Source organism: Vipera berus (assembly GCF_964194415.1).
Source record: "Vipera berus genome assembly, chromosome: 5".
Lineage (NCBI taxonomy): Eukaryota > Metazoa > Chordata > Lepidosauria > Squamata > Viperidae > Vipera > Vipera berus.
Genome location: NC_138207.1, coordinates 93373764 through 93397093, shown reverse-complemented (window position 1 = coordinate 93397093; position 23330 = coordinate 93373764). Strand labels below are relative to the sequence as shown.

General features: G+C 37.5%; 1 protein-coding gene across 4 annotated transcripts in view; it reads right to left on the bottom strand.

Annotated features, from left to right (window-relative positions):
• Positions 1–10141: 10141 nt before the first annotated feature.
• The window catches only part of TM9SF3 (transmembrane 9 superfamily member 3), an 80845-nt gene continuing 67656 nt past the window's right edge, over positions 10142–23330 (bottom strand). For all 4 annotated transcript variants that reach the window (XM_081328345.1, XM_081328346.1, XM_081328348.1 and 1 more), the window contains 8 exons: positions 21816–21910; positions 16059–16189; positions 15543–15682; positions 14979–15047; positions 14750–14896; positions 14432–14515; positions 14240–14316; positions 10142–11212 (listed from right to left, as the gene is read on the bottom strand). In XM_081328345.1, coding sequence (XP_081184471.1) covers positions 11145–11212; positions 14240–14316; positions 14432–14515; positions 14750–14896; positions 14979–15047; positions 15543–15682; positions 16059–16189; positions 21816–21910 — 811 coding nt within the window. In that variant the 3' untranslated portion in view covers positions 10142–11144. The remainder of the gene's footprint in view (positions 11213–14239; positions 14317–14431; positions 14516–14749; positions 14897–14978; positions 15048–15542; positions 15683–16058; positions 16190–21815; positions 21911–23330) is intronic.

Genomic DNA, 23330 nt, shown 5'->3' with positions numbered 1-23330 from the left:
GGATCTTGATGGAAGAGCCTTTGGGCTTGGCTAACCACAAATTTATTGGGAAATGTCCTACACTATTTAGTCATTATTTGTGCTATTTTGATTGTTGGGTGCTGTTTTGTTCAGTGTCTCCCTTCCTTTTGCAATATATGTATCACAGCTTTTTGCTCTAAATCCCCTCCCACACTGCCTCAGAGTCAGGTATATTCCTCTCCTGATTAGGACCCTTCTATTAACCCTTTTTACAAGTCCTTGGCTAACAAAAAAGAAAAGAGTGAGATGTAGAGATGGAGGTCAAGGATATGAAGGGACCGTGTGCAGAAAACTGCCTGCCTTACTATCCTGATATCCGCATGTCTATGAGCTCATTCCAATTAGCATTGCCAAGGACTGCCAAGAACCAGCTAGATAAGAGAGACTCTGCCCTGGCTGGGATGTTCGGATGTTCTTTAAGATTGACTAGGGAGTACACCAATAAACAATGCTTTTGCTGTGTGTTATTTCCTGCTTGTTAAAACTGTATAAATACAATAAACTCTGCGTAGGCAGACAGACATTTTGGGACAGCCTGCGATGACTGGTCTCTGAATCCGACAACCACTTGATTATAAACTGATACTAGACACGATTTTGGCAATGACAGAGCAAATTAAAGCCAAATTGCAAGAAAAATCTGACAACTTAAAGCCACCAAATCAAATTTTGACTTTAAATGAGGAAAAGATAACCCGAAATCAAATAGGAGTGGAAACTAACACTAAAATAGGAGATTTCAAAGAACAAAAGCAACCTACAGAAAACCTTAAAGTCCAAACTTTAATGGCAAGTACAAAACCTACAACTCTAAAAGCAGCAGCACCTGAAGAAAACAACACCAAGAGTGAAGACACTAAAGCCCTTCAAATACAATATATTGAGTATTCAATTAATCAAAGGACAATCATAATACAGCTACTACTTTCTACCTAACCCAGACAGAATTGGAAGAACAAAAAGATTTGATTGATTTAATGACAACTATATTATATCAACCATCAAAAACTGAATTATCAAAGCAAAAATACAATGGTTACAAAGGGGACATCTTCCTTGCAAAACTGACATTTGGATACGCTCCCTGGATTCAAATAAGAGGTATAGGAAGAAAGGTACATACATTTGAGATTTTAAAGATGCCAAGAGGGAAGCATGATTGGCACAAAAGGAAGGCAAGAGTTAGATTTAAAAAAACCTGAACTTGTTTCTCTTTTGGGATTCCTAAAGATAGACTATAATAATATCTCTTTTATGGATTAAGGGGAATCCCTAAAAAATATAACTGATTTTACATTTAGCTTTTAGATTGGTAAAGGAAAACAAATGTAAGCTTTTAGAATATAACTCCGAACTATATTTTAGAACTTGGAATGACCTATCAAAAGATAGTATTTTAAAAATTGATGTACGGTCAAGATGACTTATAGAATATTCAGTGGTTACTTTTGAACCATAGTATATAATGTAGGATTTTATATATAAAAGATAGTATTTTAATAATTGTTGAATGGTTAAGGCAAAAAACATATTTCTATTAACTGGTGATTTCTTAAGATGAAAATTAGACTTTAATGGTAAAACATAAGAATGCTTTGTAATGAACAATATAAGTTTTGTAGACAAAAGAATTATTCTTTATTGAAATAGGGAATTGTGGGTTACCCAAAAATTAAGCTTTTTCCTATATTCTATAGGCCACTCTACAATATCCTATTGCAATTAGATAAAATTAAAAAATAGGATATTGATGTGTATTACTGAAAATATATTTTAAATTGTTTTTGATTGACTAGGTTACAACTAGAAATGTACTAACTTGCCTATTTTGACTATGTAATAACTAAGGGAAGTAGAGAGGGCATCTCTGTTGATGTAATCTAAACTATTTATAACTTGTTATTTCTTATTTTAAGTACCCAATCACAATATTGTTTCACAAATACCTGTATATGTAAGTATTAAAAAATCAATAAAACTTGTCTAATATTTTTTTTTGCAAACTCAAGTTTGCAGAAAAAGAAAAACTTTGATTCTTGACTCATTTTTTAGGGGGGAATTTACTAGAAGGCTTCAAGGTGGTTATAGTCTGGATTGCACCTCTGACTGTTGATAATTGACCCCTGAATAGAAGAATTGTTATAAAATACTGCTTTCACTGATGCACTGACAATTGCAAACACATTGGATTACAAAAACCATATATAAAGATAAGAACTATATAAGATTTGGTTGCTTGGATTTTGAGATTGGCTGGTTTGATAAGGCTAATTACAGAGACTAAGGTACTGGTGAAAGACTATTTGAAGGGAAAAGATGAAATGGATATTGCATACTTATCTAAAAGAGATCGGCAGAAGTAATACTCCAAGACAAGAAAAGTACTTTTCAGGAGGAAATGTACACAATGCTACGACAGATTCAAATGACAATAGTTTCAAACCACAATAAGATCAAAAAATGACTTTGATGATATAAATACGCACATCTTCAATCTAAACTTAAATTAAAAAACTCTCCGAAAACGACAATAATGAACAAACAAATCAGATAGCAGAACATAAACTAGAAGAAAATGACTTAAACAGGGAAGCTACAAATGAAGAAAACTACAGCTTAACACAAACAGAAAAAAATCTGTAAGATTTTACAACAATGAAAATGGAAAAGATATTTATCCGTCAGGACTTCAAAACAAATTTGAGGATAAGGAAGATTTAAGAAAATGGATTATAGAGCTGCCAGGAAAATCTGGGAGACAAAAAGAATACATCCTACTCAACTTGTCCTTCTCACTCCCAACAACACTTACAAAAATACAGGAACTTCCTGGCAAGCGGAATATACTAACGTATTTTCCAGCGTATAAGACGACCCCCTACTTTTCCTGTTAAATTACCGTATTTTTTGGACCATAAGACATACCTGACCATAAGATGCACCCAGTTTTTAGAGCAGGAAAACAAGAAAAAAATATTCTGAACCAAATAGTACCGGTATACTAAAACAGGGCTTTTCAACCTTTTCATCCATTGTACCACTTTTAGGACAAGGCAATGTCCGAGTACCACCAGTCGCCCAGCAAGGTGTCAAAAACCTGACACCCCCCCCAAAAAAGGAAAAAAATGATAAAGTGCAGGTAGTCCTCGGCTTACAATGATTCACTTAGTGACCGTTCAAAGTTACGATGGCACTGAAAAAAGTGACTTATGATCATTTTTCACACTTATGACCATTGCAGCATCCCCAGGGTCATGTGATTTACATTCGGATGCTTCGCAATCGATTCATATTTATGATGGTCACATTGTTCCAGGGTCATGTGATCGCCTTTTGCAACCTTCTGACAAGCATAGTGGGGAAACCAGATTCACTTAACAATCATGTTACTAATTTAATTTCTCTCTCTCCTTCTCTTTCTCTCTCTCCCCCTCCCTCTTTCTCTCTCTCCCCCTCCCTTTCTCTCCTCTCTCTTTCTCTCCATTTTTCTCTTTCCATTTCTCCCTTTCTCTCTCCATTTCCCTCCCTTTCTTTCTCGTCTCTCTCCTTTTCTTTCCCTCTTTCTCCCTTTCTCTCTCCCTCTATTTCCCTCCCTTTCTTTCTCCTTCTCTCCCTTTCTCTCCCTATTTTTCTTTCACTCTATTTCTCCCTTTCTCTCTCCCTCTATTTCCCTCTTTCTCGTCTCTCCTTCTTTCTCTCCCTTTCCCTCCCTTTCTCTCTCCATTTCCCTCCCTTTTTCTTCTCTCTCCCTCTCTCCATTTCCCTCCCTTTTTCTCCTTCTCTCCCTCTCCCTTTCCCTCTATTTCTTTCCCTTTCTCCTTTTCTCTCCCTTTCTCCTTCTCTCTCTCTCTTCCTCCCTCCCTCTCCCATTCTCCCTTGCTTCTTTCCTTCCTTCCTTCCCTCCTTCTTTGTCCTTCCCTCTCCATGTTAGAGCAGTACCTGCGGAGGTGGCCCTGCGGCCCGGCTTTCTCTTGCAGAAAGCAAGCTAAAACGGAGCAAGGAAGATTTCCAGGAACGTGAATCGGCCGATCTCACGCTCCTGCAATCTCCCTCACTCGGTTTCAGCTCCCTTGCTACAAGAGAAAGCAGGCTGAAATGAGGGAGATTGCAGCAGTGCGAGATCAGCCGATTCGCATTCCTGGCAATCTCCCTCACTCTGTTTCAGCCTGCTTTCTCTTGTAACAAGGGAAGCTGAAACCAAGTGAGGGAGATTGCAGGAGCGTGAGATCGGCATTTCTCAGCACGTGCCGATTCGTGCTCCTGGCAATCTCCCTTGCTTTCCACTTGCGGAGGTTGGGGCTGGCCATACGGATCAGCTTCGGGCCATAAGACGCACCCTCGTTTTCCCCCCTACTTTTGGGGGAAAAAGTGCATCTTATGGTCCGAAAAATACGGGTATACGGTTTGGGCTATACTCGCCGTATAAGACTACCCGTATTTTCCGGCGTATAAGACGACCCCTGACTTTTGAGAAGATTTTCATGGGTTAAAAAGTTGTCTTATACGCCGGAAAATATGGTAATTTGGAAAGTTATTTGGCAAAATTAGAAGGCTAGAGTTAGACTCCAGGAAACATCATGGTTCCACACAATATTTAGTAGCTTGGAAGCACCTGCCTTCATCCTAGAATGAATGGGTCCATAACCGTCACGTCAGAACACCTAGATTACTTAGTAAATTCCATGCAATGTATCCTGATAAACCAAACTAATTCCTATCTTTATCGCCCTTTGAGTTTTTCTACAGGTTGATCTAATTTTTTAAGGGGGGCAACATGTCAGAACCGTTTCTTTGCTGGGGGGGTACTTTTACTGGTTGCATCTTTTCTTTTCCATTCTGTGGGTTCTGCCATACTCCTGGGGGAGGGGGGAGCCTGTTGGGGAACTGCAATGTATTTTCTTCCTTTCATTTAGCTGCTACAATGTATCCTCTCCGCTTCCTCTACTCCTTGCTCTTTGAACTGTTTCCCCGTTACCAGCCTGGAGTGAGAAAGGAATGTGCTTCTGGCCATCTGGCTTATCTCTCCCTGTGGAAAGGAAGGTGCGAAGACCCAACAACGTTTTCACAGCCTTGGGAATGGCGTCTTATCAACTCCGTTCCCACAGTGGACTTAACACTGACCAAACTCTTGGGGTGGGGTTTACTTCTTACTCCTTTAACCTACTGATTTGAGTGGGAAACCCTCAGATCCTGCCTTTTATGCAGCTGTCAGCTTCTCCTAATAAAAGTTCCTTTTAGGATGAATCTGTTCCAAGAGTTCTGCTTTCTTGGGAAGAAGTTTTGAAGTGGGTCTTTACACTTAAGAGATCTGATTTGACTTAGCAGATGGAGTACTACATGATTAAACATTTCTTTGAATACGGTTAAAAGAATAATTTTGGATATAAAAGGGCCCTATAGTAAGAGGGATAAGAGATATACCTAGTATAGTATTTTTACAATATATGAAATATTAAAATACCGGGGTGATGTATGTGAATGGAAAGTTTGGACATTTAAAGGTAATTAATTTTGAGAGAATTATGACCGAGAAGAAGCTTAAGTAAGAATTTTGAAAACAGGACATATAGTGACTTAATGATTTTTATAAATATAGTTGAAATATAAGCTGTTTAGAAAAGATGTTATATGTGGATATTATAGGATATATAAGTAGTATAGTATTTTTTATAATATATGAAATATGAAAATATTGGGATGGTGAATGTAAATGAAAAGTTTGGATATTTAGGTAATCAACTTTGAGAAAACTATGACTGATAAGAATGGTTTGAATACTGAGGGGAAATTAAGTTTAAATAAGAATTTTGAAAACAGGACACATAGTGACCTAATAAGATGACTTTTACAAATACAATTGAAGCATAAGATAATTAGAAAAGATGTTATATATGGATGTCATTATTTGTACAAACACAAAAAAATGTTTATATCCAATCTTGTATGCATTGAAAATATTAAGAATTATATTTATCTAATGTTGACAAAGGAGAATACTATTGGAAAAAGGGAAGATCAAGGAAACATACTACTAATTAATACATTGATCATGGAAATAGAGAGATTAATCGGGCCTGGACTGACTATAGTTTTAAATTTGGTTTTATTGGGTTAATTGTTATGTATTTATTACATTTATTGTTTAATTCTTTTTTAAATTTTGTATTTTATGTTTTTAACTTTTTATTGTTGTAAGCCACCCTGAGTCCTTAGGGACAAGGGCGGCATATAAATTTAATAAATTCAATTCAATTCAATTCATCATTATTTTTTCAAATATATGAATCCAGATAACACGCTGTTTACTAAGCACTAAAAATTGTTATTGTAAAAAAATCAATAAACTATATTTAAAAAAAGAATGGAGGGGAAGGGAGGACTGTTAGAACAATCTGCAAAAAAAAGGAATTTCACTAATTTGTTTCAGTAGATATTTGAGGAATTGGGTAATAAAATTAGCTGAATCACTTGATAGTAAATTGAGGGCTTTCGAAAAAATATTTGTAAAGATGAAAGTAGTAGTTAAGAAGATGGAAAGCTCTGAAAAAGAAGTGCCTGGAGAGGTAAAATAAGTTAACAACAAAGTAGAAATTTTAAGAGAATACGACAGTTTATAGACTGTCTGTTTATACAGAGTGTTGATAACTAAATAATCTAGTTCTATTGAAATTAAGAGAGAAGAAATTTGTTTGAGAAATCCCAAAGGATTCTAATGAAGACATTAGAGAAAAGTTTAGTAAAGCCTAAAGCCTTGGAAATTTTTTATATTGGAAAGAGGATATAGGAAATTGATACAGTATTTAGAATAAATTCCAGATTTGTGAGAACACGAAATGTTCCAAGGGGTTTTTTGATGCACTTTGACGGGAAGAAGACAAGAGTTCAAGTTTTACAACTGCCTTTTAATACAAGATGGAAAATTGATAATACACAGATAATTGTTCTTAAAGAAATTCTTATTAAGAGTTTTTCATAAAAGAAGTTTTTTTTGTGAGATATTAAAGCAGAAAAAGATCTCATTCCAATGGGACAAAGTATAAAGTGTAATCTTAACTGAATTTTTTTCAGAAGGAAAAGCAATTTCTAGGAAATTTCAAAAAGAAATTGGAGATCCAAATAGAGATATCAATGGAGATTATAGGTAGTACTTGACTTATATCAGTTCATTTAGTGACTGAAGTAACAATGGCACTGGAATAAGTGACTGATGACCATTTTTCAGATGACCATTGCAGCATCCCCATAGTCACGGAATCTAAATTCAAATGCTTGGCAACTGAGACCTATTTATGATGGCTGCAGTGTCTCGGGAATCAGGTGATTGATCACCTTTTGTGACCTTCTGAAAAAGTCAATGGGGTGCCCAGATTCACTTAGCCGCGTTACTAACTTAACAACTGTGGTGATTCACTTATAACTGTGGCAGAAAAGGTTATAAATGGGGCAAAATACACTTAAGAAATGTCTCATTTAGCAACAAAAAGTTTAGGCTCAGTTGTGATTATAAGTTGAGGACTACCTGTACAGAAAAAGTCAAACAGGTATGACAAGAAACTGAAAAGGATGGTACTGAACTAAGTGCCACAGTATCAATTTTTATATGTTTAGCTTGATAATGGATTATACTTAACATGGAAAATAAATGGAGCTAATGCTTCTTAAATGTGTAATGGAATGCTGTCCAGAGAATCAATCATAAAAAAGAAGCAGGAGCCCCCCCCCCCCCCCCGCCTAATCATCAGAGAAATAATCTTAGAAAGGGCTCGCCCTAATGCATCAACCGGTTGAAAGTGGCAGCAGGAAGTGTCATGCTTTCAGACTTGCAAGATTCATGGTAGCCCTCCTAGGTAAAACAAATAGAAAATATAATTAGATGAGCTAAATCTACTTTACTATAAGACTACCTTAACAGAATCAAGTCACCTGGGTGACGCAGAAATTTGAGAAATTTTAAAAAAAATGGTAAATTTGTTGCAGTGGATGAAAATTAATTTGAACAGGATTAAAAAAACTGATACTGGAAATTTATGCCCCAAATGAAGAAAAAATAATTTTTAAAAAAAATAAAAGAGAGGATTCTTTTCTATCAAAATTGATGAATGATGGGGGGAGTGGAATGGAGTGATCTCTTTACAACTGGATAGAATTTCTGAGAAAAACATTAAAATCACTCAAGACAAATTACCAGAAGTTTTGTTTGATTTCATGGACAATTTAGAACTCATTAATAAAGGGAGACAGAAAAATGGTTATTCAACAGTGTATACTTGCTTTCCTGAAAGATAGATTTTTTTCAAGAGTAGACATTTGCATTTCAAAGAATTTGACCACTAAGGTTTCCAAAGTAGAAATATTACCAATATCTTTTGAGTCATAATCCTGTGGGTTTGATGTAAAAATGAAAATCTAATACTTTTAGAAGGAGACTGAATGCAGCATTGTTACATAAAGCAATAGTGGAGGGATTATAAAAATGAATAATTTTTATAATTGGTGAATAATTTAGGTAAAGGCACTGATTTTAAGAATGGACTGGGATGCAAGTAAATCTTTTATTAAAAGTTTTTTATATAACATAATAAACTACAAGCTATTCTGGATGAAATAAAAAGAACTAAAAAAGTATCCAGAGAACATAAACATTTCTCAATAAATTAAGCTTCTATAACAGCTATTATATTTATTAAGAGAAATGGAAATAAAAATGAATTATAGAAAATTAAAAAATGTATTTGCAAATAAACCAGGGAAGTGGCTAGCATATAAAGTACAAAAGGAAAAAGAAAAATGGTATTGAAATTATAATAGGGAGATACTGTATTAATAGACAGTATGGCAATACAAAAGCATTCCATCAATATTATTCCAATTTATATAAGGAAATGACATCTCATCAGAGAAAATAAATAAATACCTAAAGAAACAAAAATTACAGAGGATTACAGAGGAACAAGGATAGAGTATAAAGGGACCTACAACAGAAAGGAAGCTTCTGAAGCAATAAAAAGAAATTAAGATTAATTGAGAAAGGTACCTGGACCAGATGGATTATCAGGTTCTTGTTACAAAATTTTGAGTATAAACTTTACAACCTTTCAAAACAAGATTAATTCTATCTTCTGGGAACAAAAGTGCCGGAGAGTTGAATACAGAGTAAGCTGCAGTTATTTCAATAGAGAAAAGATCAAACTCCATATCATGTAATACAGTAAATCTTATCTTAGAAATACTGTAAAATACTGTATAATATTTATCCTATTCAGCCTCCGGGCCAGGTTTGAAACTAGGTAAAAGCTTGTAGGGTCATTGTAGAATGTAATGATAACATTTTATATAACAATCAGCTGCAATTCATTTACTGTAAATTGTATTTATTTCTCTTGCACAATTATTTTCCAATGTGAAAAGTCTTCAAGTGAACTCATCTCAGGAAAATAGTTTAATACCACACGCACACACACCCAATTAGGATTAACAAATGCCCCTCACAATAAATTGTTTCTTGAAATAATCTGCATTATTTAGCTTCAAACTTTGCCTTGAAGATGCATACTAAATGTTTACCTCAAACTTCCTTTAAAAACAAGGATTTCTAATTCCTTATTGCAGCTTAATTTTCAGGAACTTGGGAAAATATTATCTTTACTTTGATGGTCTTTCTTTTCACTTACAATATCTGCATACTTATGGAAAATGTCTTCTCCTTGGCCAGGCAAATTCTTTTTAGATGAATAAAGCACATTAGGGAATAGCCCAATGCAACCTGGGGTTTAGTATCTGAAGAATATACATGAACTTTTTCAGAACTGTTTTTCCAAGGACTGATGGATTAATCATCTTTTAATTTAAAATATATCTATTTTTCAACCATCAGAACGTTTGTCTGAAAAGTTTATTTGAAACTTTCTGAACACTTAAAGCAATATTGCTCTAGATATCCTGAAAGTGTCCAGAGAGAACTAACAAAATCAAACTGTTATAAATTACAAGTTTTTGCTCTTGAAAGAGCTTAAGTGAACGGAAAACATGAAACACGTACTGCAAGGAAATCCCCAACATTTCATGCAAGAGCAGGCAAGATGTTAAAAAGCCACCTAAATTCACATATTTATACACTGAATCATCAGAAAAAAAGTAGTTTAGTAAATCTGTACATCCAAATACATTTGGGAGCTACATCTAAGTTACATCATTTAATGTTTCATACACTCGTTACCCCTTTTAAATCATCAAGTAAACATTCCAAACTGGGGGTGGGAAGAAAGAAAGAAAGAAAGAAAGAAAGAAAGAAAGAAAGAAAGAAAGAAAGAAAGAAAGAAAGAAAGAAAGAAAGAAAGAAAGAAAGAAAGAAAGAAAGAAAGAGATCAGTGTAGACATTCAATTTTTTGTTTTTAAATCTAGACCTCCATGTGTTGAACGCTTCATCTTCATATATTTGCTTCCTGACATAAAAAAATCGCAGTGCAGAAAACTCCACTTTTATTATTAGTTAAGTTTCTTTGGATGGGTCTCACGTATAGTTCAGCGTACTTTTTGTAATGAACAAATGGAAACTTGGTCTTATTAAACTGAGAATGCATGCAAATATTTGATTTTTTTAAAAAAACAAAAACAAATGCATGTATATTTTATAATAGGTAACATTGCAAATTATTCAGGTAGCACCCATATTTCTTTGCCCTATCAAATAACACTAAAGTTGAAGGGAAGAAATCTTTCTAGAACAATTATTTTTTGTACCAATAACTTACTAGAAACCTCTAAGAGCCATCTGTTTCACTTTCTTTAGAAATGAATGGAACAAATAGTTAAATACAGTTTGTCCTCTTCACTGAAGAGAGCTAGTCTATTCATCTTTATGAGCTAATTTTGGGAAGATAAACATGTACTGTGGAAATGCCTACTGAATATAATCCACACATTTGCTGAGAACATTTGGAAAAAGTCAGTAAGAACCTAGGATCAATGAAAACGCATGTTGTTTTAAATGATCCACAAGAGAGAGACCCACAGAGTGCCCAGTGCCACGCACACAATTTTTCCTGCGCTTTTTGGTGTGCAAGTTATATACTCTTTTCCCACCCCACACCCTAAAATGTTAACTGTTCCAGTTTTCAGTTCTTTTAGTCAATTTTCACATTCGTGTAGATTTTTCGAACAAAGGCACTTGTTCCCATATAGCCAATTGCTCCTGCAAAAAAATATATACATATTAATTTAAATTTGATAAAACTTTAACTTATTTTCTAGAGTAACTTTTAAAAGGACAACTGAACAACAACAAAAAGATGTGAAATATTTCAATATTTTAAATTTCAATCTACCTAAAATTCAGCTAACCTATCAATATTATTTTATTGTATTCTGTGTTCAACCTGGACTGAGAATTTCTGCAAATTTGACACATCATGCTCAATCTTATATTATGCATGATGCTACATACCAAATGTGTGCCTCTTCAAATTTATGGAAACACATTTAAATATGTAATCAACAGCTACTCTGAAGTCTCACATGGAAAATATATTCAAGATCCCTTTTCTCTTCAGCAGTAGCTTTTCATCAGCTTTTTTTCTTTATATATGAAAAGATTCAATTTTTTACCAGGTAAGTGACAGAACTGGTTACACATAGCATGTGCAGTTCCAAAAATGTGAACATGATCAGATACTTTACGCTACCATTTCCAATTCTTTGTTCAGTGCAGCAATCTAAATTAAAGCATCACAACAAAAGACTCTCCAACTCCTAAACACATCCAGTGCTCCTATAAAAGTGTATTTTCAAAGAAACCAGTGTAGCTCACAGAACAGCAATGTCACATGGGCCACACTGGGAGTCCCTAGAACTGTTTAACTATGTTTTGAAAATGATTGAAACATTCTGCTCATGCTCAAATATATGCTTTTTTATCTCCACAATTGCAGGATTCAAGATACCCTGTACTACTTTTTGAACTATCATAATGTTTGTTTCTGTACAGTTTCAGAAAAAGCCCAGGGTTCAACAAGGGGAAAAAATCTGCCAAAGTAAAGTCATTTTATGTAGCCTATCCCAAACATCTATGGAAACCAGAGCAAAGGAAGAATCATCTGGAAAATTTTATATTAGGCCAGAAAAAACTAATTCATGAGGCAATCAGTTCAGATACTTCCAGCTTACAGAGATCATACATAGTTTTTTTTTTAATGGCTTCTTACCTTGTCTACCTCATTTTTATCCCTTCTACCTTCTAACCTCTTCTGATTAATTTTTGCTCATTGAGCAGGGTGATAAAATATTATTTGGCTTTTTTCCTCTTTCCCCACTTTCCCTTTACATTCTAAACCTTATATCCTCTTGCCTGATCATGCTGGTTATCTTTCTACAAATAAATTACTATGTGAAGCCTCACATAAAAATTAAAAGAAGATAAAAAGAAAGAACTGTGACTGGGTAATAAGAGAATTGTATAAGAAAGTATTTGAGCTTGCAGCTTGAGCTTGGTTTTGCTGTTGGGATGCCTTAATTTATGTGCAATTAATTCTAAATCTACCGTATATACTTGAGTATAAGCCGAATTTTTCAGCCCACTTTTTGGGCTGAAAAATTCCACTTCGGCTTATACTCCAGTCAACAAAAAAACTTACCGAGGACTTGTGCGCGGCCGAGGCTTTGGTGCTTCCGGGATCGCGCGCACCTCTCCCAAGCCACCGCAGTCCGAGACCTGCAGGTCTCCGTTCCTCCGCGCCCTGCCTGCCTGCTTCTTTCAGCTGTCTGCCCATCAGCTGTCCATAGGGATGCTGCAAAGCTCTCCTTCTCTAGGCCTTGGACTCCCTCCTGGCTGAAGAGTAGATGAACCAAGCCAGCAAGGAGACAAAATGTTTCTGCAGCTGTTTTTCCTCTGAAGGTTTTTTTTGTTTTTTTTTTTAAAGTAATCTCCGAAGGTTATGCCAGAAAATGGAGGACGCTGGGTCTTTGCAAGCTTTAGCTGTCCGCCTGGCTGCCTGAAGGCCGCCCTTTTCAGGCAGTCTGACAGACAGCTAAAACTTGCAAAGACCCAGCGTCCTCCATTTTCTGGCACAACTTTTAGGGATTTATTATTATTATTCCTACTACTACTATTACTACTACTACTACTTCAGGAGTAAAAAGTTGCAGAAAAAAATTCTCTCCTTACTAGCTTAGTTCCTCTACTCTTCCATCTGGAGCCAAGGTAAGATTTTAAAAAGGGATATTGGTTGGAAGGCAGAGGGAGAGTTTAGTTTTAGCATCTAAAAAAAGGGGGGGGGAAATCAGCGAGTACATCCCAACCAGCTTTTTATGTTTTTGTTATTGAAGAAATATGGGGGAGGGGGAGGGGTTCTGGGGTGGTTTGGGGAGGGGATAATATTGTAACTTCAATAAAAATTTTCAATAAAAAAAAAAGAAATATGGCTTTCTGGGGGAAGGTGGGGAGGGCGTTAAGGAAGGAAAGGGTTTTTGGAAGCTCGTCCTGAAGCTGCCTTTTGTGCAAGGGGCCTTTTCTCAAAGCCTAGAGAGGCAGCTTTGTTGCCTCCCCGTAGACAGCTGATGGGCGAACACCAAAAGCTCCAAAAGGCTAGGGAACTAGTCCCAGAACACCTTGGTAGGAGGAAGGGCAGAGGCAGAATTGGGAAAGAGGTAAGACAGGGTTTTCCTTCCCAGATGTTTCTCTTTGGCAAGACAGCCAGCTGTGCTGAAGCCCAGTATCTGGGGGTGGGGGAGACCTGAGGCAGGCGGGCTGGTGCTTGCATTAGGCCTCCCAGGATCCCAGAGGCTTGCAGAGCGCGGATCCAGCCTCCGAGGCATGCAGAACGGCGGATCGGCTTATACTCGAGTCAACAACTTTTCCCAGTTTTTGGGGGTGAAATTGGGGGTCTCGGCTTATACTCGAGTCGGCTTATACTCAAGTATATACGGTAATTTATTTCATTTCTGGCCTTGGCAATTTTTGAGAGCAGTCACTCAAAGACCTGTGCTATCCTCAGCATGTCATATGCTACCACTTTAAACCTTATGCTTAAAAATGAATTCCTATAAAGAAATATGAGATTGGCTATTACTTATGTAACCTTGTATCTACTGGAATCAAATAATTTTAAAGCTGACAATTCTTTAATATATTCAGAAAACTAAGAATATATTTTCAAAAATATATTAAGTAGTTTAAAAGGATAAAATTTCAGAACTAAAAATTCTGAAAGCATTGTGATCTTACCACACATTATTCCTAGGGCTGTGCTAAATACTGCCATATAACCGAAATAAAATGATGTCTGAAACAAACCATACATCCTGGAGAAAAAAAACAGAAGATAAAACAAATTTTAACATTCCCAAAATTATGAATAGTTACAAAATAAAGTTGTGTTATTTCAAGATGTTAGATGTAAAACGTTAGATTACGTACTTTGTCTTGAAAAAGTAGTAATAAAAGGAATACATATAAACATAGATTGCAGTTGAAGCAGCAGAGAGAAAACTAGTCCATTGCCTGAAAAACAAATCAAGACTATAATACCAATTACATAAAATGTTTCATGACAAAACTTGTAACACATATTAATTCAAATTTAATTAACCATTCTGAGTTTCATAAAAAGTAAGTATTTTACAAATGTTGTAACATAAAAACTGTTCATGTTTTGTTCAGTCTCTACAACCTAAGAGACCAAATGTTCAGTCTTGCTCTTTAATGGTTAAAACTGAATAAACATATTGTACTTACCACCTATAGTCTTCTGCATTCAGTAAAAAGTATGTACACACAATTGTCACACAAACAGTTACAATGCAAAGGATGACCAAAACTAACATCATGAAGCCATAGACGTAATAGATTTTGTAAGCCCAGAAGGAGGTGAAGATAAAATACCTAAAGAGAAAATAAGTATAATTCAAATATACATCTCTGGTTAAGCTGATACTGGCAAATTGCTTCTATAAAAACAACTTACATTTCAATGAAAATTGATCCAAAGGGGAGAATGCCACCAAGGCAAACAATAACAGCTGGTTCCATAAACCTGAAAAAAAAAGAACTATTTTTCTCATTTAACCAAGGTCAATGGGAAAAAGTCATTTAATAGAATATTCCTGCTGAATTCACTGAACTCAACAGAAAATCACCATTGATTTTTAAAATGCACTGGGGTAAAATCTAAAATATCTTGAATACTTCAATAAAATTCAGACTGTGAGTCTCACAGGTCTGTCAGCATTTAAGATTAATTACAAAACTGTTGCAATATTAGTTTGTTTTAATATATTGTCCAATATTAGTTATGTTTTGACAATTGATGAGAGCATCTAGCCCCTGCAATCTATTCACGAAAGAGATCAATCACTATTTGATGAAAAATGTCATGTAGTTATGAAAGATAATGCATCCTATCTCCTATTACATGCCATCATCTTATGCTTAGATAATTATCTGGAAGTACCCATAAAGACCAACTACCCTTTAAAGTAGGGTAACATACTTTATCAGATACATGTATATAGACAAATTTAAATTTTACCATTTTTTCTCTGGGATTGGACGAGGAACAGCATTTACTCGGCAAGGAAAATTGGGCTGACCAGAAAGATTTCGTCCAAGTATTGTTCCAACAAGATTTAAAGGAAGAATAACAAAAAAGCAGATGCAACAAACAGCTACCTGTTAAATCAAATAAGAAGAGATATAAAATACATTCATTAAAATAAAATCAACCATTATTTTAGCAGCAATTAATCACAAGAAAACAGTTATTCAAAATAGATAGATTAAATGTCCAAATTGATAGTGACAACCATCAAGCTTTGCTGAGTTGAACAACAATGCCCCTCCTTTACATTCCCACTCACTCCACAAGAGCATCAGCTGCATTGACAGCCTTTCTTTAGGGTATTCTCCTGTTGGAGAATATAGTAGCTATATAGTAGCTATATAGTAGCTATATAGTAGCTATGTAGATTTCAGTCTTCCATCTTTATCCAACAGATGGAATCTCTCCTTCTTGATAGATACAGTTTCTGCAAATTAAAGTACTCACCATTGTCCCAAAAGGAATAGCTCTTGATGCATGATAATAAATGGCAATAAAATTAATGAAGAAGGCTGTGCCACACACCATTGCAGGAATAAGGAATGCTCCAATGAACATTTGCTTTATCCATCTTCTTCCTGCCAATCAAAACATTATATGTATTTGTGATCAGGGTTACAATTATGAACCTTAAAATTGTGCAGTAGGATATAGCTTAACTGACATGTAACACTAGTTAGACTGGAAATGATGACAAGCTCTCAGTACCACTTTTCTCAGTACCACTACACCTCAAGGTGGTATTTTCACAAATCTTGCAAATAAATTCAGTTTTAGGCCCTGAAACCTCTCTTTATGTATCATTCGAAAACACATATTCTGAACAATTTTATCATTGCTTCTTAAATTTGGAGAATTCAGGAAATTAATTAGTTATAAATAATGACTTTTATTTTCTAAAATCGATTACCGTAAGTCTATCTATGAAATTCTGGCAATGTCATAGTATGATTATAAAAAGGTTTTAATGAAGAAATTAATGTATATCATCTTCCTTCTCTCTTGCTGAAATATTTCTCCTCTTGGAAACAGGAACTTTGTACCTATTCAGCCAACAATCTCAGTAGCTGTGAAACTGAATATATGTCCATGTTCATTGAAATGTGAGGCTAACAATGAGTTTGGGTCTTCTTATCTGACGGCTCGCTTGTGTCCTTGCAGTCTGGTGGTTTGCTTCCTCCCCATCTGTCCTAGTCACAGGGATAATCCATACAGAGGTATCTTACAGAAGTATCTCCCACCTCCAAGCAATCCTTACAACGCATGATTTCTCCTTGTATGGTAGCCTTTGGGCGGTGTGCGATACCCACTTGCAGATCTCAGAAGCTCCGTTCTCCGTTCCGAAATGTTTTTGATGTATGGCAGGGTGTGCCATATGTTGGTCTTGTACCTTCTTTCTTCCTCTCTCTCCCCTGGGTGTTGCGCAGGCATCTTATCATAAATGCTTGTAGGTAGCCATTCTGCCTGAATTGTTCACATAGGTACCTGCTCTTCAGTTTAGCTTGCTGGATATACAATGGGTTCTCACCCTGCCATACAGTATTTTGATGCAACTCTTTTTATGTCATAGTGGATGGCTACTGTTGAAACTCAGGATATGTTGAGTGTTGGTGGCTTTGCAATAAACTGTGCATGGATTTATAGTTGACTTAATCACAACAATCAGTGAATGCAGAATAATTCCTCTCTGATGGTCTGCAATAAGATCTTGAAATAACTCTTTCTTTGGTCCTTTGTTGTTCAGTACACTTATACATCACAAGGACAAAAGTATAGCTAGGCTGAAGGTCAGCTACCAAAAACCTAAGCTTGAGACTACCATGTTTCCCCAAAAGTAAACCCTACTCCAAAAGTAAGCCCCAGCTGATTTTCGGGGTGTGTGCCTAATGTAAGCCCAACCTCGAAAGTAAGCTCTAGCGTGGGGCAGGGTGAGTCAGCCCAGATCTTCCATGCGACAGCTGAAGCGCCCCGCCACTGGCCTGCCAAGGCCCTTCGTCAGTGGCCACTGGTAGAACCGGCTGCCGCTCGCCCTGCCCTCTCCGTCCCACTGTCTGCTTGCCTGAGGCCGCAAGGAACCAAACCTTCAGCGAGCCCCAGCCTCCACCCGCCCTGCCTGCTGGCCCTACCACTGCTGGGACATTTCTCAGTCGCATCAAGGGCTCTTTGCCCTCCTGACTGTGCTGCTCTGGGCTGCCCTGCTGGGCTGCTCCTGCCTTGCACAGGGCGAGTCGGCCCAGATCCGGAATGTTGTCCTGCTGCCAGCCTGCCAGGGCCCTTCGCCAGCAGCTGCCAGTGGAACTGCACCAGCCCTGCTTCAACCTTTGGACTGCTTGAGCGCCAGCCTCTACTGGCTGCTCCCGCTGGATCACCCCTGCCCAGCCAGCCGGCTGCTGCCAACACTGCCATGAGGTAAGGAGGCGAGGCAGGTGGCAGGGGGGTGGAGTTGCTTCCCTCCCCCTGCCAAACACCTGCTGAAGCCATGCAGGGTAAGGTTGCAGCCCCCGCCGCCACCCAGATGCCCTCACATCCCCTAAGCGTTTTTTTTTTTACTAACTTGCCTTTCAGCTGCATTGTGTTTCTCCATTTGCTTCTCAGTCTTCACTGCGTGTTTGTGGGAGAAAAAAAAAGATCTTGCAAGAACTTAGAAAGTCTGATTGAACTTTTTTTGTCCCATAAACATGTGGCAAAGGCTGAGAAGCGAAGAAATGCAATACAGTTGAAAGGCAGGTTAGTAGGGTAAAAAAACACTTTGGGGAGGCAAGGGCATCTGGGTGGGGGCAGGCACAGCAACCTTACCCTGTGCAGCTTTGGCAGGTGTCTGGCAGGTGGAAGGAAGCAACTCGACCCCCACACACAGCAACCTTACACTGCACGGCTTCAGCAGTTGTCTGGCAGGCAGAGGGAAGCAACTCCACCCCCCCAACCCCACACAGCAACCTTTCCCTACGCACCTTCAGCAAGTGTCTGGCAGATGGAGGGAAGCAACTACACCCACCTACCACCTGCCTCATTTCGTCTCATGATGGTGGCGGCAGCAGCCAGGCAGGCAGAAGGCGATCCAGCGGGAGCAGCTAGTAGAGGCCAAAAGCGCCCAGCCCGAAGAGCGCCATGTTCAGCCCTCAGCCTGGCACCTGCACTGAGTAGACGTACAAGCTGGCACTCAGCAGCCCAAAGGCAGATTCATGGGCAGTGCAGTTCCACCGGCAGCCACTGGCAAAGGGCCCTGGCAGGCTGGCGTATCTGGTCTGCCACCACACTCTTACCGCCACGTTACCCCATACACAGGCCCCACCCCCGTGTATGGCCTACTGGTACCAGTACCAGCAAAAAGTAAGCCCTCCGCGAAAGTAAAACCTAGTGCTTACTTCAGAGCTCAAAAGAAAGTAAGACGGTCTTACTTTTGAGGAAACACGGTATTACAACAGAAAACAGAAATTTTATTTATTTATTTAATGTATGGCATATCATACATGGACTAGCAATATATATTAACATTTCACTTATTTTAGTAAAACACAATAAAATATAAATGTTAAAAAGATCTATATTCAAATACCAATGTCTAGGTCATCAAATCAAATATGTATGTATGTATACTTTCTGCTTTTGTTGCCATGTATTCGTAGATAGATAGATAGATAGATAGATAGATAGATAGATAGATAGATAGATAGACAGACAGACAGATAGATATAGATATAGATAGATATAGACACACACACACGCCTCCCCCCCCACACACAAGCACAAATACCTGGCAACGAAAGCAAAAAAATATCATTTTGACAGACTGAAATGCTAATTTAAATCTATATGATATCAATCAACAAAGGCAAATGTATAATCTTGCATGTAAATACAATATTCAGAAGAATAAGAATGGGATGGGAGAAACTTGCTGTGTCATCTGTACATATGAAAAGGATCTAAGTTATTACAACAAACACAGAACTATGAACTTGGTGGTACAATATAGCTGCTAAAAAGACTGTCAGCACTGAGAGTGACAAATAAAGAAATGGAGATCATTTGAGACAGACTATGAAATCAGAACTACAAAGAAAGAATCTAGAGTTGCTAGAATAAGAAAGATGAATATAAGATGAAGCCAAAAGACCAACTGATTGCATGTGTATTTAATTTCCAATTGTTTTCACATGGAGAGCTAAGAGAAAAATTTAACATATTCTTTTTCAGCTAGTAAAAAATAAGGCTCTTTCCACCTCAGCATAGAGGGGCAATACAATCCCAAAACATTATAACGGGGGGAAAAACAAGCCAAGGGGAAGAAATAAGAATGCTGTATGTGGTGCAAACAAACTCAATTAATGGACAAAGTCTATATTAAGTCCAAGGAGGAGACTGACATAATCCCATTATTATAAAATTATTTTAATAGTAGTTTTGAGTCTATCAATTACTATCAGTTTCTTACCAATACTTGCCAAAACCCATAAGCTCATCTTACAACACAGTACGATCACTTCCAATCATGTTTATTTTCTTTTATAAATATCAGTCTGTAATATTTTCAGCACTGAATATTAGGTGTGAGAGAAGTACCGTATTTTTCGGACCATAAGATGCACTTTCCCCCCCCAAAAGTGGGGGGGAAAACGAGGGTGCGTCTTATGGTCCGAAGGTGATCCGTATGGCCAGCCCCAACCTCGCAAGTGGAAAGCAAGGGAGATTGCCAGGAGCGCGAATCGGCACGTGCTGAGAAATGCCGATCTCGGCTCCTGTAATCTCCCTCACTCGATTTCAGCTTCCCTTGCTACAAGAGAAAGCAGGCTGAAACGGAGCGAGGGAGATTGCCAGGAACGCGAATTGGCCGATCTCGCGCTGAAACCGAACGAGGGAGATTGCAGGAGCGCGAGATCGGCCAATTCACGTTCCTGTCAATATCCCTTGCTCTGTTTCAGCTTGCTTTCTGCAAGAGAAAGCCAGGCCGCAGGGCCGCCTCCACGAGTACTGCTCTAACACGGAGAGGGAAGGACAAAGAGGGAGGAAAGGAAGAAAGGAAGGAAGGAAAAAAGGAAGGGACAATGGGAGAGGGAGGGAGAGAAATAGAGAGAGGAAGAGGAAGAGAGGGAGAGAGAGAAGGAGAAAGAAATAGGGAGGGAGAGAAAGGGGGAGAGAGAAGGAGAAAGAAATAGGGAGGGAGAGAAAGAGGGAGAGAGAGAAAAGGATAAAGAAAGGGAGAGAAATAGAGGGAGAGAGAGAAAGAGGGAGAGGGAAAGAGAGCGGGAGAGAAAGGGAGAGAGAGAAAGAAAGAGAGAGAGACAAGGAGAAAAAAGAGGGAAGGAAATAGAGGGAGAGAGGGAGAAAGAGAGGGAAAGAGAAAAATAGAGGGAGAGAAAGAGGGAGAGAGCGAGAAGGAGAAAGAAAGGGAGGGAAATGGAGAGAAAGAGGAAGAAATAGAGGGAAAGAGAAAAATAGGGAGAGAAAGAGGGAGAGGGAGAGAAAGAGGGAGAGAGAGGAGAGTGAAAGAAAGAGTGAGGGGGAGAGAGAGAAAGAGGAGGAGAGAGAGAAATTAAATTAGTAACATGTTAAGTGAATCTGGTTTCCCCACTAACTTTGCTTGTCAGAAGGTTGCAAAAGGCAATCACATGACCCTGGAACAATGTGACCATCATAAATATGAATCGATTGCCAAGCATCCGAATGTAAATCACATGACCCTGGGGATGCTGCAACAGTCATAAGTGTGAAAAATGGTCAAAAGTCACTTTTTTCAGTGCTGTCGTAACTTTGAACGGTCACTAAGTGAATCATTGTAAGTCGAGGACTACCTGTATCATTTTTTTTCCTTTTTTTGGGGGGGGGGGTCAAGTTTTTGACACCTTGTTGGGCCACTGGTGGTACTCGGACATTGCCTTGTCCTAAAAGTGGTACAATGGATGAAAAGGTTGAAAACCCCTGTTTTAGTATACCGGTACTATTTGGTTCAGAATATTTTTTTTCTTGTTTTCCTGCTCTAAAAACTGGGTGCGTCTTATGGTCAGGTGCGTCTTATGGTCCGAAAAATACAGTACTGCACTTCTCAATGCACTTTTCAGGACTTCTTCAAGTCCTCCCTGCATGCATATAAATGCTCAGTTGGTTGCTTCATCAGCAAAAGGTTGTTCATGCATGAATACATATGTAGATAGACCACATTTTATGCTAGACTGCACTATGAACAATAATCAAGAAATGCTTTACCTCCTTGCCTGGCATAAAGGCTTCCTCCAAAGTAACCATTCACTGGTGATGTTGCAGCATAAACAAAAATAGCAGTACTTAACATTGATCCTCTCCTAAAATAAAATAAAAACACGTTTATTTTTTGTCAGCCTAAAATATACAAAACAAAAAGAATGAAAAAAGTTTTCTGCCTCAGAATGCCAGCAGTTGATCCCTGACTAGGCATCACTACTATAGTGTTTCACATAACTGCTTTAGTTGAGCTTTATTAAGATAAGAAACATTAAGATATACTGGCAAAAACAAAAAACCTCTATTAAAAAAAATTGTTACTAAAAATGTATATCCTCATTTAGTTAAACTTTCTTTCTTGAGCTGAGAAGAAATGGCTATCATTGTCATGGTTAGTAGTATCCCAGAAATAATAAAACATACGAAAGTATTATGATACTATGATGCCACTATGGTTTTGTTTCCATAGTTTTCAAACTACAGGTACAGCACAGAGATGTCAAACTGCTGGCCTGCGGGCTGGAAGCGTCACACTGAAACCGTGCCAACCCCATTGCAATAGGGAAAAAGTCCCGATACGTTGCGTGACGTCATGTGACGTTGCAAGTCTGACGTGCCTGATATAGCACATCTGAGTAGAAACACTTGTTCCTCACACACCCAACTCAAGCAGGGAGATATATCAATAAAAACAGAGTGGCAGAAGGAATTTATGTTCTGTCAGACTAGGAAATAGCATACAGGATATTAAAATAATTTTATTAGAAAAAAATGATATTGTGATAATTGTTCTCTATTTCAAAAGCCATCCCTGCTTCTGACTATTAGCATCTCTCTGAGATTGTACCATACTTGCAGCTTTTCTGGCTTCTAGTTGTCTCTCACAAGAATCTAGCAAGGAAAAAATAATTTTACAGTGCTCTCAATAGTACCCATATCCGGAAAGGAGAATAAAATGTCGGTTTGGTCAGTAGGCAACTAGACTGGATATATGTGGATACTTTATTCATATCCATATCTTGGGAATGTTGATCTTTTTATGGATATAAAGATAAACACAGAAGCAGCATCAAGGATTTTTTTAAAATAGTATTTTCACTGCTGCTTCCTAATGTTAAAAGTCAAATGATTTTCCATACTCAGACAAAAACAAAGCAATTTAATGGTATCAAATTCAAACAATGCAAAAATGTATTTGAATTTTCAACCATCCAACAACTTGTAACAATTGTAACTTGTTAGTAGATACATTTCTTGAAATGTAATAGTCTAAATGTAACAATATTTCTGCAAGATTATATACCTTTCTATTGACTTTAGGAACTATACTTACTTTTTTATGATTTCTGTTACCTTGTGAAGAATATTTAACAAAAACATACCAGAAGCCTTTCCTACTGCAATGCCTAGATAATTTTGAATCTTTCTAACCTAGAAGATCAACATATATTATTTTTCTCTGTTCGTTACACATTTTCTATGCTGTTACACTGAAAACAACTTGATGGCTTACATTAAAAA